General features: G+C 36.6%; 1 protein-coding gene and 1 long non-coding RNA gene across 3 annotated transcripts; one reads left to right on the top strand and one right to left on the bottom strand.

Annotated features, from left to right (window-relative positions):
- Positions 1-1,636: 1,636 nt before the first annotated feature.
- Positions 1,637-10,661, bottom strand: tnfaip8l1 (tumor necrosis factor, alpha-induced protein 8-like 1). Of its 2 annotated transcripts, XM_053513712.1 has the most exons (3): positions 10,550-10,661; positions 10,369-10,451; positions 1,637-3,676 (listed from the first exon to the last, which is right to left on the bottom strand). In XM_053513712.1, exon 3 carries the CDS (start codon positions 3,669-3,671, stop codon positions 3,111-3,113), a length of 561 nt encoding a protein of 186 aa, XP_053369687.1. In that variant the 5' UTR covers positions 3,672-3,676; positions 10,369-10,451; positions 10,550-10,661; the 3' UTR covers positions 1,637-3,110. The 2 variants fall into 2 exon arrangements, with proteins under 2 accessions (XP_053369687.1, XP_053369686.1); XM_053513711.1 differs by lacking the exons at positions 10,369-10,451; positions 10,550-10,661 and adding an exon at positions 7,612-7,735.
- LOC128543322 (uncharacterized) lies at positions 7,798-8,727 on the top strand. The gene is made up of 2 exons (XR_008365709.1): positions 7,798-7,955; positions 8,030-8,727. It is a non-coding gene; the product is annotated as an uncharacterized LOC128543322 (long non-coding RNA).
- Positions 10,662-17,293: the final 6,632 nt, after the last annotated feature.

Raw genomic sequence — 17,293 nt, 5'->3', positions numbered from 1 at the left:
CACTGCGAAATAATCAACCAAATACTTGTTCAAGGCAAAGAAGTGAAAGTTTCTTCCTTTGGCCTTTCAATCAACTGACCTGAATTCAACTGTGCCCAGGCCAAATGCCTGTTTAAGGTGTAAATACCATTCAATTAAAGTAAAAAATCGAGTTCATAAACATTTCTTCAAAATAATAGTTAAATAATATCCATATAAAATACCTAAAATATTCATAACATCCTTGGTGTGTGGTACAAATGGGGAACTGTTTTAATACATCCAAGACTTGACCCTTTTAAGCCATTGTGCTTGCAGTTACCAAGTAGCAGCTAGTTCATTTTGACCTTGCTGTTTATACATTTTAGAAACACATGCAGAATATTAACATATTTGTGAATACAATCCATCTTTTTTGCATCACTTCTGCCTTTTTCCTCAGCACTTTAAGCTTAAGACAAGCATGCCAGTCTCGACTATTCTCAGAGGATGATCTTTGAGTTGAAGGAAAACAAAAAGAATTTGCCCGACTTAAGAAGCCGAGTCTCAGGTAACTGTCACATCTCAAGTAGCAGCAGCCTGAGGGGAGCGGTATCGGCATACAGGATGGAGACGATGTCACCTAGGCAATCCACAAGCTGTGAGGGGAATAATAACTGTGTGCAACGTTTTCATAGCCCCCTGCTTTCAGAAGCATGGCTCTTGGTTCATTCTTCAGAGCAAAAACATCCTTTTGCTGACATGCCATGGTGCTATATTGAACCTTATCAACTGTTAAATGAACAGTATTCTGTCAGCAGTCTTGTTGTTCCAAATTGGATTTTTAAATACAGCGCAAAAGATATGGATGTCAATAGGCAGACTCATTTTCAGGCTCAGCGGGTCATTTCCTTTTTCATTTCTGCTTGCCTTTCAGGATCTGACTCCCAAGCCAACAACTTCTCTAAATATATAAATAAGTTAACTTAAAAAATAATAAGGTCAAGAGGATTCTGAGTCATGAGCTACGGTCTTCCACAGTGCAACTTGAACACAGTTGAACAGAACAGGTAATCAGATCACATATCACCCTAGTGTGGACCTGCCTAACCATATGAGGTAAAGAAAAGAGAGCGATTCACAGCCAGAAAAAGCAGTGATAGAGTTTGTGTATTAAGAGTATAATCCCAGGCCTGATGGGCTACTCAACAACACAACAACAAAGCTTTATTTGTTACATATACATTATTTACAAAGTGAAATTCTTTTTTTTTGCATATCCCAGCATTTTAATAAGCATGCGCAGGGTCAGCACCCCTAGTGTCAGCACCACTAGAGCAGGCAGGGTTAAGGGCCTGGCCCAACCCTAGCAAATTGCTGGAGATGGGGCTTGAACTGTCAACCTTTCAAATCAGTAACCAACAGCCTTAACCCACTGAGCTACCCGCCCCTATTTAGTCCTCATTAGACATTTTGATGGAAAAGAGAGACATCAATCATGGTTCAATTAAAAGCAAACTTTCCTTTATATATACTGAATATATATATGTACTTATATACAACAGGTCGAGAAAGGTGAAGGCACATTGGACCAAAAAAAAAAAAAAAAAACTACAAATTGATGAAAGGGATAAAAGAATAAAACTAGAAAGAGGAAGTCTTTGTCCTTTTTTATGAGTAGACTTGAGTCCTGAGAGGAGTGCTGTGTTTACTTGTAGGATAGTTTTACCACTCAAGATTGTTGCCTTCATGACTATTACCTTTAGTGTCACATTCAAAACTATTTTTATATATAGAATAAAAAAAACATACATTAAAACAGTATTCATAAGTGCATGCATAATTTAAAACATTTATGGTTGGATGGTGAGCATTCTTTGGATGGTGAGCATTAATATGAACACCCATGTTTGGATAAATGTAGATATATGTACTGTATGTGACAAGAGGTTGATAAAACTTTCTAAGCAAACACTTTGTATTACAATAATGCACTGGACAGGATCTCTACACGCAGAAACAGCCTGTAAATGATTTGCACACCCACTGGGCACCTATAGAGATAAGCCCGTTCACCAAGGTCCTTAACTAAACAGCTGCTCAAGTTATCAAGGGAACTGTAAGTGGTTTAAGGTTCAAAATCAACTTTTACATCACATCTTTAAATACATTCGAACCCAGGCTGCTGAAGTGTCATGTGCTGCTGACGGGAACTTTAACCCAAAGATCAGCACTCTTGCTAGAGTTTGTTCCCCCCTGCACTTAAAATAAATTCTGCTTTGCATCTTTGGCTGAGTTACTTCACTTTTACTGTGCCTTAATCAATCAGAGCCATAAACGTGACTGTAGTGACTACACCAACAGCCACACACACACAAACACACATAAAGGCTCAGTAATAAAAGTATATAAACAAAGTAATGAAATAGTAGTAGAAAGAAACATTCTCATTTGCCTTCATTCCAACCACGGAACTGCATCAGGGAGAAAAGGTCATCTGTCACAGCATAAAACTAAAATAACAGGACAATGACTTGCTTGATATAGGACCATTATATACACTAAACTGGTTTCTCCTCCATATAAATCCCAATTCTATTCTGCATTCATGTGACTCATATGGGTATTAAAACATGAAATGACTAAAATGTTTGCATAGAGATCTTGATTACATTGGGCTTTGGAAGACTGTTGGAGCTGACGCCTTATTTTTCTAGCTACAAAATGAAGGCGTACAATGTAAACCTTAATCTAATGCTAGAGAAAAACTGTAAAAATTTCCTCCGGCTTAATTTTTTATAGTGCATGAAATTACCCATAATAAAACTTGTCATCAAGAAGAAAGAAACTTCAGGAAAGCATGCCCATGTGCTACTTAAACATTAAATCATAACTAGTACCCCTGAATAATCCTTCCAGATACGAGCGAATGTTTATTGTCTGGGTCATACTCTTGTTCATTTAATGATTTAACAGACTGTGTTGCAATGTTGTGGTAAAAGCAGCTGTGTAGCTCAACCAGAAGATGAGCAATGAGTCAGAAAGAGCTTTGAATAAAAAACAAAAAATATATATATAAATGTAAAAATATTCACATACAATAAAAACCCAACAGAAGATAAGAGCTCAGTGAGACAAAATCAGGAGTGGGGTCAAAGGTTGCCTTCGTCCAGCATTTTGTTCAATCCATCACAGATCCTCTGCAGGTGGACACGGTAGACCTCAGAGGGGCTGTAGAGTGCTGCCAGGAAGTCGCAGTCGGAGAAGTGGTTGAAGACGTGGTTGACACGAGCGTGTGATTTGGCCGTGAGGTGCCTGTTGATGGCCTGGTGCAGCAGCTCACGGCAGTCGTTTAAGAGGCTGCTCATTACACGACGGTCAAAGGTAAAGTCAATCTGGTGGAAACTGACTGCGGTCATGGCGAGTGTATGCACCTTCTTGCGGAAACGCTCGACAATCAGAAGCTCCTCGTTGCTGAACTGCCCGTTGCGGTAAAGCACGCCTAATTTGACGACCATCTTGATGAGATTCTTAATAATCTTCTGCGCCTCCTTGCGGTTACGCGTGTACTCCTTGGTAGCACGGTACAGCTCATCCAGCACCTCACTGCTCGTGTCATCGATGAACAGATTGGCCACCGTCTTGGTAGCCATCTTGCTCATGAGCTTCTTCTGAGCCTGTAGGGCCAGATTCTTTGTGCTGAAGGAGTCCATGTTTTCTAATAAAGGACAAAAGGAGACATGATCATTCAGCTGAAACAAAAAAAGATCTATGAAAAGAGGTGTAGATAAAACTGGGGTGACACTTAAAAAAAAATTAAATAAACAATTTATCCAAATTACTGTAGCAGATGTTTACCCAAAGTAGTCCCACCTCAATCATGTTATTATCCAAAACAGCTAATCGGGTAAAAGCAGCACAATGCATAAAATCATGCAACTACAGATTAAAAACTCCAGGTAATGCTTACACCAAACATTAGAATGAGAAAAAAAGTGTGATTTAAATCACAGAAATCATAGAATGGTTTACCAAATGGGCTGATTTCAGTATTTTATAAACTCCTAATTTCCTGGAATTTTCACACAAAACAGGGGTCTGTAGGATTCAACAACAGGTTTAAACATCTATTTAATGAGAGTGATGGGTGGAGAATGACCAGACTGGTCATCAGCAAGTCTATATATAACTCAAACAACCATTATCACTGTGGTGAGCAGAAAAGCATCAAGAGCAGGAATTTAAGCTATCACATGGTACAAATGCACTCAACAAAAGAACACGACTGTCGCTTATTTGCTTTTCTGCATCACTTTGTGTAAACTTTAGTTTAAGGAAAAAATTCCAGAAGGTTGGCAGTTTCTGACATACTCAAACCAGTCCACCAGTGTTTTGCACGCCATGTTGCAAGTGTAAAAAGTCTTACCAGGACAGGTCTACTAACCGAGACTTACATCAGAGTAGGAAAAAGAAAAAGAATATATATATATATAGAGAGAGAGAGTACATTTCTGCCCTGTATAACCTGCAGAACAAATCTGGGAAGGCAAAAATTATAAGGAAGAGACAATATACTTACAAATAATGAAGCATTAAATGTTTGATTAGTTTTAAAAGTTTGCATCTCTCTTTTCTCTCTTCATCTCCTGCTCACATACAGAAAGACTACAGACACAGAGAACATCCATTCTGGACAGCCATGTCACTGGTGTCATTTAATTTTCGGAGGAATGGGATTGATATTGATTTGCTCCCCACTCACGACATCCTGCCAAACGAAAAGCAAGCTGGTGAAAATTCCAGTTCTGTCTCTGATCTCCCACACTTTTTTTGTATAGCAAAGCTCTGAAGCCATTCTGTTCTTTACAGAGATTTATACTCGAGTTTGTCTGGTGCCTACAAACACGTACTACTATATGTATAAAATCCTTTAAACAAAACCTGAAATCTAGCATGTTTATTCTCTCTCATTACAATCACACAGACACGAGCTTTGTTGAAGATGATTTTCCTCCAACCTCCTCATTGCATTCAGTGTCAAAAGCTGACAGAGCGCCTGCATGTTATGATCAAGGTAGGTTTATGAAAACTTTAGGACTTGCAATCATTACATATTACTCTTCCACTTTTAAATAAAAAAAAAAAATGCATAAAGAATTAGCTATAATTTAAGTATAATATATCAGTTACTTTCCAAAACATCATTTGGAAAGTGTATTTTCCACTATGGTTTGGCACTATGGCCCAAAAAAAATACAAATAAAATTGAATATTATTCAACCACTCAGAAACAAATATGACTCACTAGCAAATGATAAAGGATTATGTGCATTCAAAAAATAATTTTTGAAGTGGTTAAGAGGAATATTTTTAGCACGTTAATGAAAATATTATGTACACAACACAAGGACATATATTGAATGCACACAATTGTCTCATTATATCAAATGTGGTTGATCAGACAAAGATTGTTTGATGTGTGATCTTTTCTTTAGTTAAATTTAGCATTTTGTGAACTTCATGTCCAAATCACATATTCACCTCTGGAGTTAAGGGACATTGTCTCTTAGTAACAGCAGACATTTCTCACGAAGAAAGCACATCTTTAAGATGGTTCCAACCACAAATTTATGTACATTTGTATAAGGTCTTTTGTGCACTGTATTGAAAATATAAAGTATATAGACATTAAAGTTAACTGCAGATAGTAGTTGCAATTATATTCATTAAGGAATGTTTCCTACATTTTCTAAAGCACAAATAACAGCAAAAAGCACGAGACATGTAATAAGAGTGGGAAATGAGAAGTGGATATCATCAGACAGCAACCAATCAAACTGCAGCAGTCAGACCATATGCTGAATTCAGTAAAAAACGGAAGAGACAGACAGCAGTGTGGAAGCAATTATCTGCCTAAACGCTAATCCATCATTACAGCAGCACAACGACAGGAAGTGACTTTATTTCACAGCCCAGGGTCGCCCTAGGACCTTTAAAACAAGCGGACAGTAAATGCATTGTTTTAAAACTGACTTCCCCTTCATACTAAAGGACACACTGAGTAGGGAATAAAAGGCTAGAATACATCTACATTTTAATCTAAATGTATACAAACACACAACTTCAACACAAGTTAACTGTTAATTCAGTTTTTACCAACTCTAAATCCTAAAAGGCCAGGGGTAGCTCAGTGGATAAGGCATTGGACTACGGTTCGGAAGATCCTAGGTTCAAACCCCACAACCACCAAGTTGCCACTGTTGGGCCCTTAACCCTGAACTGCTCAGATGTGTAATAAGATAAAAATATAAGTCGCTCTGGATAAGAGCGTCTGCCAAATGTAAAAGCTCCTTTGTTACTTAGTCTATTTTGAAACTAAACTACATGATTACATGTCTACTTTGGATGTCTAAATTGTTATAAAATCCAAAAAAAGGATTAAGGAGCAAAGGAGTGACACTGATGACTCCTTCCTTAAAATGTTAAATATCTGCTTATAGAAAGCTTCATATTTATGATGACATTCTTCATTAAATAGATTGCACATTTATTCTTCAAATATACCCATTTAAAACATTTATTAAATATTTATTTGGATGGAATATGTGGAGACTTAGTGTAGGTTCCCTCCATGTAATCTGTTTATCACAGAAAAACAGAGCATTAGTAATTTGTCTTGCAAACTGCACTAAACTACTGTTACAGAAAATTAACACCTGTGTGTTTGCTGAAGGCATCCCATTCAAGATAAAAACAGCAGTGTGGTAATCAATTACTGATAACATACCAACATATTGCACCCATCAAATCTGCATTAATTTTAAGGCAAATGTCTATTCAGATTTTTGATCATATATGAAGACAGAAACTGAGGTACACATATGGATGTGACACAGACCCATCTTTCTGCTCCTGTAGAGAAGCCCTTGGTTTATCCAGCCTGAATAATATCAGCTGAGATCAAAGCGGGGATCCTTTGAAGAAAACGTAGAAGGTGAGGCAAGGTTGAAGAGATATGAGCTCTTCATTGAAAAAAAGGGGGGAAAAAAAGCAAATGAAAACAGAGCAGCAACTTTAAAGCACAAACAGGACAAAACTTAAAACTCACTTCATTACCCTGCTGCCATAAAATACCACTCGTATCACGTTTTACACCTCAAAAGTCCACCAGGGATTCTCGTTGAGAGATAACGAGGATCTCAACAATGTTTGTAGTCTAAGATGAAAAAAAAATAGATGGTAATCTAAACCAGTGCTGAATGCATTTTGAAAGAAGTTAAGGCAGCCATATAGCAGTATTGAAATTTTAAGGCAATCTTCTACCAAGACATGATAACACTGCCAACTGTGGTGCAGGAATATGGTTTTGAACTTTGTCCAAGGAACTACTGGGCAGCAACCAACAGTCAAGCACTGTCATTTGTGGTTAGTTTTACACAAGTGCGAATAAAAACATTTCATGGCTGTAAGTAATGTCAAGAGGAATAACAGCTGTTCTTACTGTACACATGTATAAATTTCAACTTTGCTATGGTAATAAAATAGAGTGAAATGAAGCAATTCTAAGTTCAAGATGGGTATTTAAAACATCAAACTAAGGAGCTAGCAGTAGATACAAGGGAAAAAGCCAGTGGTTAAACTAAACCTTCTCACCTTCTTGGAGGGGTAATACTGCAATCTCCATGTTAAAGAGCATTTGTAAAGCTAGAACAATTCCAAGCGTGACATGTTACTCAGTCTGTATACCTTAATTGACTCAGGTGAGAAAGAAAGGGTGAGACTAAGTAGATGCACCTGATACTTGCTTGCATGCTCTTCTTGCCCTGCCTACTTAGTTCCACTCCGTGCTCTTACTTATTATTATTTTTTTTTTTTTACACAGTAAATGTGCGCTTTGTATCCATGTAGGTACAAAACTACATGAAATAAAAGATTTGCTGCTTTCATCAGGTCTTTTGTAATCAAGATGGTATGACAGTCCTCAGTTCATGTGGCAGGTGTGTATGTTTTCAAACATCGTTTTCTAATCACTATTGGACAGCAACCAAATATTTTTTTTTTCTTCACACAGGTCTACAAAAGCCTGTGACATTAATTATTAAAGAATGCCACAAAACAATCTGCATATTAATAATTCATGATGCATCATTTGAAAAAAAGAAGATGCAAATAGTTTAAGGTAGTAATTGACCAGAAGCTGCATAACAATGAGGCACCAGAAACTGGGACACTCGTCAAAGGTGTGATTTTTGGTGAATGTTTCTCATGCAAGGAATCTTGTTAAGCATGCACACAGTGCATTTGTTGGACTCCACGTTATGGAGGAGACCACAGCCAAAAGCATTTCCTGTACTCTTTGCAGTTGCACAAAAGTATCTCTTGTGTGTATGACTTCTGTGCAGCAGAACACACTAGTATATTTGGGAAGAGAGGGGGAAAAAAGTGAGCTTGCTATTCAGTGTCATTTCACAATGTTTACAGCTACAATTTACCTTGTGACAAAGCTTTCTCTCAGGGCATTTAGGCTCTGAAACAACACACAGAATAGCCTTTTTGTAACTGCCGGGTGAGGAGGATTCACTCATCCTGCCGCTCAATGAGAAACATTCATTTGATAACCACACAATTGAATCTGGTGTACGAACACACAGCTTGCAGCTGGTGGTGTCACCAACACATGTACAGTGTGATTTTAGGGTAATAGTGGTTATGTCAAAGGAGTACTTTAAGCAAAAAACATGTAAATAAATTGTAGCCAATTAGCCAAGACATGATTGGTGTCTAAACTTTTTTTCTTTTTGCAGTGCATTTTAAACGTGAAAGCTTCTATTAAGCAAAGTTTAGATGTCATGATTACTGCTGACTTTTTTTTTTTTTTTTTTAAAGATTATTACTTAGACTTAACAAGATAATCAAAATAGAATCTTAGTTAAGAAAAATAAAATCTTAACAAGGTGGGTCCTCCATGTCAAATTACATTACGAAGACCTTCTAAGGACCGACTTAAAGAAAATGACTGTTGTGCTTAAATCATCAATCGGCATGATTCAAGCTCATGCAGTAAAGTCAGTTCTGTAAACAAACAAAAGATGAGACTGAGATAATAAGGATTTTACAGTTTATGATTTGCCATTTATAGTCGTCCCACAAGTTTGGCATCATCCTCTACCATCTTACTATTTGGTGGCCTTTAAATGAGTATTGTACCAATGGTTACACCTTGTAACTGAAACTAACCATTTTTGACACTGTCAGAACTTTGTCATTGGCTGTCTTTGTTTGTGAAAGCATTAAATCTGTATCATTAACAGAGTGTTTGACTGGAAATGCAGAACATTGCTGATTGACTATACTCATAGTGAAGCAAAGATTTCATACATATTAAAATTCTTGGATAAATTGTTTCTTTATGTTGACAAATACACTTGGTTTCACCAATTTATTAACTTCTTTCTCTCTCTCTCTCTCTCTCTCTCTCACACACACACACACACACACACACACACACAGGTGTTTCCTGGGTTACAGATGAAGGTGCCATACACTTTGCAGGATAGTAAATCAGGTCACGTCACCTCCACCCTGTAAATAAGTTACTTGCGTTCTCAACACAACAGGTTGTCATAGCTGTAAGATGCTTACTACAGTATAAGCTAGGACCATATTTGTACTTAATAAAAAAGGCACTATATTTTTCCTCATCACTTGGGTGAAACTGAAACTTTTGTAACTTTAGTATGTTATCTTACTTTTACATGCTGCTAGTAAACCTGTTATTCAAAGAAAATGATGGTCCATTTGTATAAGTTGTATCATTTTAAAAGGTTGACAGTTCTAGGTGAAACGTTACAAAAGTAAAGGGACAATGAAGAGTACAGTTTTTTCCTCTCTCCCTGAGCATGTAATGAGCAAGTGTGAAAAAATATAAGTAGGCCGCCATGACTGAATATTTATTATTAATAATATCATTATCAGAGACTCTAATGAGCTGTCTGCATATTAAATCAGCTAGGCCTATTAATTTAAAGACATGACTATATCTAATGTATGAGAAATGTAGCAGGATAAGAAATGTCCTTCCATAAACTTAGTGATGATGTTATTTCTGCTGCTTTAGATGCAAATGACAAACGCAAACAGATTAAAATGTACAAACTGTTTGTATAAATGGTGTGGCTCATAAATGAAAGGAAGAAAAAAAAATATCCCAGTAGAAGCAGACTGCTGTAAATAGCTCGTGTAATCAGAGTGTAATGAGAGCTTTTCACCACCAGCACAAACACTAAGTTGGAGATAAAACACCGTGACCCCGGAGTGTTTTCAGTCCTACAGCACACTTGTACGACTCCATGTCTAGAGTATAAACGCTTAAAATCTTTTAACCCGTTTATGTGAATAAAGCAACCGTACCTTGTGTATGCTTTCTAAAGCGGATAGGCGGCCGTCAAATCCGTGCGTGATCCCTCCGCAACCTCCGCTCCTCAAATCTCCATCTACGAGCAACAGTTCGTGGCAGCCATCTCATAAGACCTCCAATAATGGTTAATTAAAAATGAAAAACAACATTTAAACCTTCTAAAAAAATCCTCACTGGAGAGATCTGCGAAGCTTTGTACTGTCGTTGTGAATAATTGAAGAAGTTGTCGTCTGTCCTCCGTCTCTTCAGCTCGGTTACAGGAGTTTGTTACATGACTCCACCTTTAACGAAAAGTTTCAAACTCGAAGCTCTTGGAGACCGGATGATTGATGTGACGATTAGCCAATAAAATGTTACATTCAGATGTGATTTGACCAATCACGAAGAAGAACTGGACGCTGGAAACCAGTTGTTCCCCGCCCACTGCTTCGCTTTTTTTTTTTTTTTTTTAATGATTAGCGACATTGTTAAAGTTCCAAACCTCACAGCTTAGATATTTGTTAACTAGCATTGCAAAAGCTCTCTGACACGTAGGTACACGGAATAATTACAGAACTAGAATGTATGGATTTGAGGCAAATGCTAACTTATTTCACTTAGAATGTGACATTTCTATACATTGGGGGGGGGGGGTGCATTATGCATTTTCTTAGCTGTATGTTATCTGTAATCCTTTAATGTTTTTTTTGGCGTTTCATAATTATAGAACTTCTCTGTCTGTTTCTACAGAATGTGTTTTGTTCTCTACATGAAGGCTGAGAATTTCCCAAAGGAAATGGTCTACAGAGAACAATGAAAAAGGGGAATTTGTGGTCCCTGCTCAGTTTTTTTCTCCAATACAATTGGATGAAGACTCTTTAGATGAGTGGGAGGAAGGAAATTACATTATGAGCATTTATAAAATCCCTCTTTTGCAAGCTACTCACACAGAACAGAGACAGGTGTAAGTAAACAGGAACATATTCCATGGACAATACTCACAAAATACCATAATGTGAATTATCTACGTTGCTGGATTAATGTCTTTTTTCTATCCTCCCCAAACATATAAATGAATATCTTGCATACTAATGTTTATTTAAACTGCCTTATCTTTGATTACAGCACATCATTGTTTCGACGGGATTATACATCACAGTATTCATTTAGTTTTATTTATTTGCCAGAAATGTTGTCTTGATGACAAGGGAGTCAAAACACTTAAAGTCTTCTCCAGCACACTCCAAAGACTTTCACTATGATTAAGGATTCCGTGGTGGTCAAAATGCTCCCACATGCTCCCACAAACACTCTTTCACCATTTGAGTCTGATAAATCTTGGCAGCATTGTCCTGGAATATGCCCTTGCTATCAGGGAAGAAAAAAAATCCATTTATGGGATAACTTGGTCATTCTGTACATTTAGTCAGCTAACATAATTCTATTGCCACATCACATTGCTGACCAACTGAAACAACCTCAGATCATAACCCTGTCTCCAGAGGCTTGTACAGTAGGCATTATGCATGATGGGTGTATCACTTCATGTACTTCCTCTCCTACCCTGATCCTAACAAGTGGTTCTCTTATGACACCACAGCTGTCATAATGTGAATGTGGAAATGCTGTTAGTTTTCAAAAGATGCAACTTTTAAGTGATCCTTAATTTGGATCACTAAAAAAATCACAAAAAAAAATTCTTACAACTTTTCCATGTGGGAAAAAAAGCAGCTTTTAAATAAAATAAAATAAAATAAAATAAAATGCTATAAAATTCTAAATGATCTCTATAGAGAGCACTTCACCACACTGACACTTATTTTTTATGTGGAGTGTTTTCCACACAAGTATTTATACTATAAATAATAATGCATTATAATGAATTACAAAGTAATTCAAATAAATAAAAACTTTATTGGTGTATTATATAATCTTTGCTGCCATAACTGTCTTAGCCATATAGAAATAGAGAAAATACATCAATACCATCCCACCAATCAGAACTGAGCAAGTCAGCTAAAATATAATAATTGTGATGAATAACTAGCAAAATAGCGTACATATTGTACACCCAAACAGGTAACCAAGCATTTTCCCATTACCGGATGCTTTCCTTGACAGCAAGGAGGCCTACCCTTGTTTTTTCCGTTCCCTGAATGGACATCCCATAGGAAACAGTCTCACTTTAAACAATGCCTATACATGTATGACTTAAATAAAAAGTGTGAACCAGACAACATATTAACTGTGTGAATATGTTTTACCAACAGTTCTCATGCTGGTGCCTCCACAGTATAGTGAAAAATATTCAATGTTTTAACAATAATGTCCAGATCTAAGATGGCACGATAAGCCTCATTTCATCACCCTTATACTTTGAGGGTGAATAAATGAATTCTCAACAGGTTCTTTATTCAACATCATTGAGCCAATGCTGAATGAGGGAAGAAAAAATACAGGTCAACAACAACCTTACTAAGCCTATTTAGAAAGGCAAATAGATACTGTATCTATAACAATTTAGATAAAGATGAGTACAGTTATCACGTACAATACAGTACAGTATCTTTACTGTAATTTTACAGTACATAAAAATTAATCTCAACTTATTTCCCAACTGCATGTAACAGATGCAAGGAGGTTAAGGGGCAAAGAACATGGTCGGGTTTTGGGGAGGGCATGGAGCACTCTGCCTTGTTTAAAAGTCCAGTCAACAGTAAAACAGATTTTAAAGCCTAGTGCTCATGGATGTAGTGATAAAGGACAAATGAGAATATATGCATTAAAATAGAAATAGCTGTGTAGCTAAGGGCTGTCATCACCGTTCGTTGAATATTAATGTTTGGGTGCACTTTCTTGAAAGAAGAAAATAAAAGCTTCAGGATCATCATTATTACTTTGACTTAAGACGAAAACATATAAGCTGCCAGCTTCAACAGGCCATATCGCCATGCTCATTCTGCACCTCAACTTGTCTGCCTTACATTATTTTGCCCTTAGTTAAACTCCAAGATAACCTGCATGAATGGAGCCCTGCATAAAGAGAGAGTAAGTTTTCCTCTTATGCTTTGGAAACACAGAAGAGAATTAACATATTTGTTGGTTGTTCTACTGTATGTTGACACAGTAGCCCAGCAGATGGTGCTCTGGTCTGAGAACTCTAACAAATTCTAACATATTTTTTTGTTGACCTTATCTGTAAATGCATGGTTTGTAATCTTGCTTTACTCATTATTACATAAGGATTGGAAGGTTTTGTCCCATCTCAGTAGGAGTTGGATTTGCACTTGGACTTGACCTTCGAGGTTAAGTTTGACACACTGAATTATGTTGTTGACCAGAAGTAGTAAGACCCTAAACAGATTTTGTCCCAAGCTTCATGATCTGTTAAAATAATTGTTGTTTCACTCGAGTACAATGCCTAAAGGAAACCCTTAAAAAATAAAATGTAATTTCATTATTAACTTGGATATGATAAGCCATATGTGGAGTGACCAGGAAGATTTTTTTTAAGGAAAATTTAATTTTCCTTAACATCATTATGATTAAGAGCATATGGTGAGTTTCCTGTAAGAAAAAAAAAGATCAATCAATCAAAAAAACAAAACCCTTTCAGTGATGACTGACTGTAATAACTGCCATTTGATTGGCAGTTGTTACATTTAAAGATGTAGCTTTAATAACTGATCATAACTCATATGTCATGAAAATTCTATTCTATGTCTGCTGCAGTCATTGAGATGCTGAAATGTAAAAAGTGCAAATGTATGTTTGTCCTTAATATAAAGGGACAAAAACCAGTTGATTACTAAGTCTAATATCCTACATTTTTTTCAATATTTAATTTAAGGCACAGTTGGTAAATGTAATCTTTCCTTGTGCAACAAATTCTAATAGTCCCCCCCCCCCCCCCCCCCCCCGTATATTATTCAGTGACTGAGAATTATTATACATTTTAAGCCTTTGATCATGATTCAGAACAGCCAACATATCCTCATTGTTCCCCTCACTATCATTGTTAAGTAGGATGATGGTACTTTAAGTAAAGAGATGTTCTGGGCAAAACTCATTATTTCCCAGTACAATATTATGTGGAGAGGAAAGCAGCTTTAGGCAAATCTCATCACAAACTATCCACTAAGACTACAGGAGTTCTGTTTGCACCACAGCCACAGCAATCAGGGACATCCAGTTGCTCTTGTGCAGGAAATGGAGCCTTCTAATGGAATTGTACTTCTAATGTTTTTTAAATAGAGGCTCGAAGCATTTTTTTTCCCATGAGAAATGTAGACCATTAACTTGCATGTACACTTTAGAAAGAATGTTAGAAAAATAATGACGTAAAAATATATATTTTGATTGCATTTGTACTTTATTTTTCTTGAGAACACACAGAAGGTTCATATGATAACTTGTTTTATTTAGGTTTACCTGAATTATTTACCTACATTAATGGTTTAAACATTAATGGTTAATTGTCTTGTTTATTTTACTGTTTAAGTACAATGTAGTAGAATATCCATGTCATTGTCCCAGGATAATTCTTCAGTGTTCTACCTCAGTGTCATACAGCGGATGTTTGCATTTAAGTTACACACTTAAACAGAACAGTGATATGAAATAATATAAATGGGGGAAAAAACATATGACAGCAATGCCGTAGAAGTTACTCACTACTGGTCTTCCACGTCCATTGCTCTGGTAAGTTAGAGATACATACTGCCATCTTGTGTACGAATAGATGCCCGCTGTACAGGTAAACAGTTTGTATGAGGCTAAATCTACTGGCCTTCTAAGCTATCTATCCATCCTTCTAGGAACCTCTATAGTCCATCTAGGGACTGTGGATGCCAATGGTGATTACTATTGTATTTATTTCCATTTTATGATCTAATCTGCATGTCTTTGGACTATGGCAGGAAACCAGAGTACCTGGAGGCAACCCACTTAGCACGGAGTGAACAAGCTAGGAGTCAAGTGACTATTGTGCTATACCTGTATGACAGGTAAGACTGGTGTAAGTGCTCAGTAAATAATGGCATTTCAGTTGTGTCTATAAATAGTATAGTACAGTTGTGAACAGGACTTTGCATACACTCATTGTGAACATTGATGTCATGGCAGTATTGGCCCTTTAGTTATTTCTTTGAAGTGAAATAACTAAAGGGAAGAATCTTTTTTTCTCAGGAAGAATGATTATACTATATAAACATTTAATATATAGAAAATATGAAAATTTGCAGTATAGGGCTCTTTTTTTCTGAAACCACTAGAGTCAAAGTTATATATACAAGGTCAAAAATATGCACACAAGCACTTAAATTATTAAATCTTGAAATGTTGTAATTTGCCAAGCCCAAGGCTTCTCAACATCTTAGTAGTGACCATGACTGACTACATCTGGCAACATCAGTGTGCCTACATAAAAAAAGTGTTTCTTACAGCAGTCATTGAATTCACCAAAACAATGGAAAGGTCCACAAGTCAGGAAGGTCATTTAAAGCCATTTCTAAACGCTTACATTTATGGCATATGGCAGATGCCCTTATCTTTGGAGACTTAAAGAACGGCTTTAAAGTCCTGATACTGGTTCACTAGGTTACTGACCAAGAGTATCATCTATCTAAACGCTCAGCTGGGGAGTATTCTTGTTGCTAATTTAGGTGCTTAAGGTAAAGGTAGGCCTTTGGACATTGTTTTGTAGACTGATAGTAACTCACCTGTTCATACAGCTCAAAGAAGTAAATTTCACCACCTAGATGCCAGAACAAAATAACGCATATGTTCCTTGTACCCTGAGAGATGCTGGGCCTAGTTGAGAAGTGTTACAGTAGTGCTTTGAGAAGTACAGTAAGTGCTTTATGATAAGTGGGTCCCGGTCACCATGGATTAAACACCATCTAATAAACACCTCTGATAAATATATAACTTCAGGCTTAATTTAAGTTTGTGGCAAACATGGACAGACACGCCTTCTGGAAGAAAGTCTGGAACAAAATAACGATTAAGACCAACGATGCTGTACAGAATGATAAGGACGGTGGAAATCACATCATGATAAGGGGGTGTTCTTCTATTAAAACTGGTGTATTTCACAAAGTGGATTGAATAATGAAGAAGAAGTGCTACCTCAGACTTTTAAGAATAACATCTAATCATAAGCCTGATCTGTCAATTAGGTTTCCATAAATCCACCCCATAAAACTGAGCAGCACACTGATGTTTCCCCTCGCTCAGTGGAATAAATGTAAAGGTATAATTTGTGCACCACTGCAATGCATTGGTTAATAATACAAACTATTAAACTTTTTTTAAGCTGACTTGCTTTAGGTCCTTAGGAAACACATGAACAAAATCCAGTTTTTGTTATTTACAACTTCCATAGGACAGAAAAGATACTGTCTATTCTTACCACTGAGAAAAAAAAACTTATTAATGTCAACCTCTACATACTAAGAGCAGACTAGCAGCCAAGAGACATGGTAGAAAACCATACAGTCTAACTGTGCGAAAATTAGAACCATTAAGGGTAAAGGACGTGAGATACAGTAATTTTCTTCTTAGTTATCATCAGTTCTCTATAATACAAAAAAAAATGCATAATAGGTTTAAAAATAGAAAATGGAGAGTCCTTGAGTCTGAGACTACATTTTTAAACATTTTTGTTTAACACTTTTAACTACTTTTAGACACACACACAGTCTACAAAGGTCTTTATAGGTTTATGCAGCGTTATACTGTAGCTTAGAGCACTGTCACCTTGCACATCCAGGGCCTCTGTGGCTGTGTGGCTCGCCTCCAGGTACTCCGGTTTCATCTCACAGTCCAAAGCAGATTAGGTCATAAAATATATCTAATATATATATATATATCTGTATATATATATATATATATATATATATATATATATATATACACACACACACAGGTGCAATAAAT

This window comes from Clarias gariepinus, chromosome 15, assembly GCF_024256425.1.
Source record: "Clarias gariepinus isolate MV-2021 ecotype Netherlands chromosome 15, CGAR_prim_01v2, whole genome shotgun sequence".
In the NCBI taxonomy this organism is placed as follows: Eukaryota; Metazoa; Chordata; class Actinopteri; order Siluriformes; family Clariidae; genus Clarias; species Clarias gariepinus.
The sequence above is the reverse complement of the archived record's forward strand: the minus strand, read 5'-3'. Positions and strand labels throughout refer to the sequence as shown.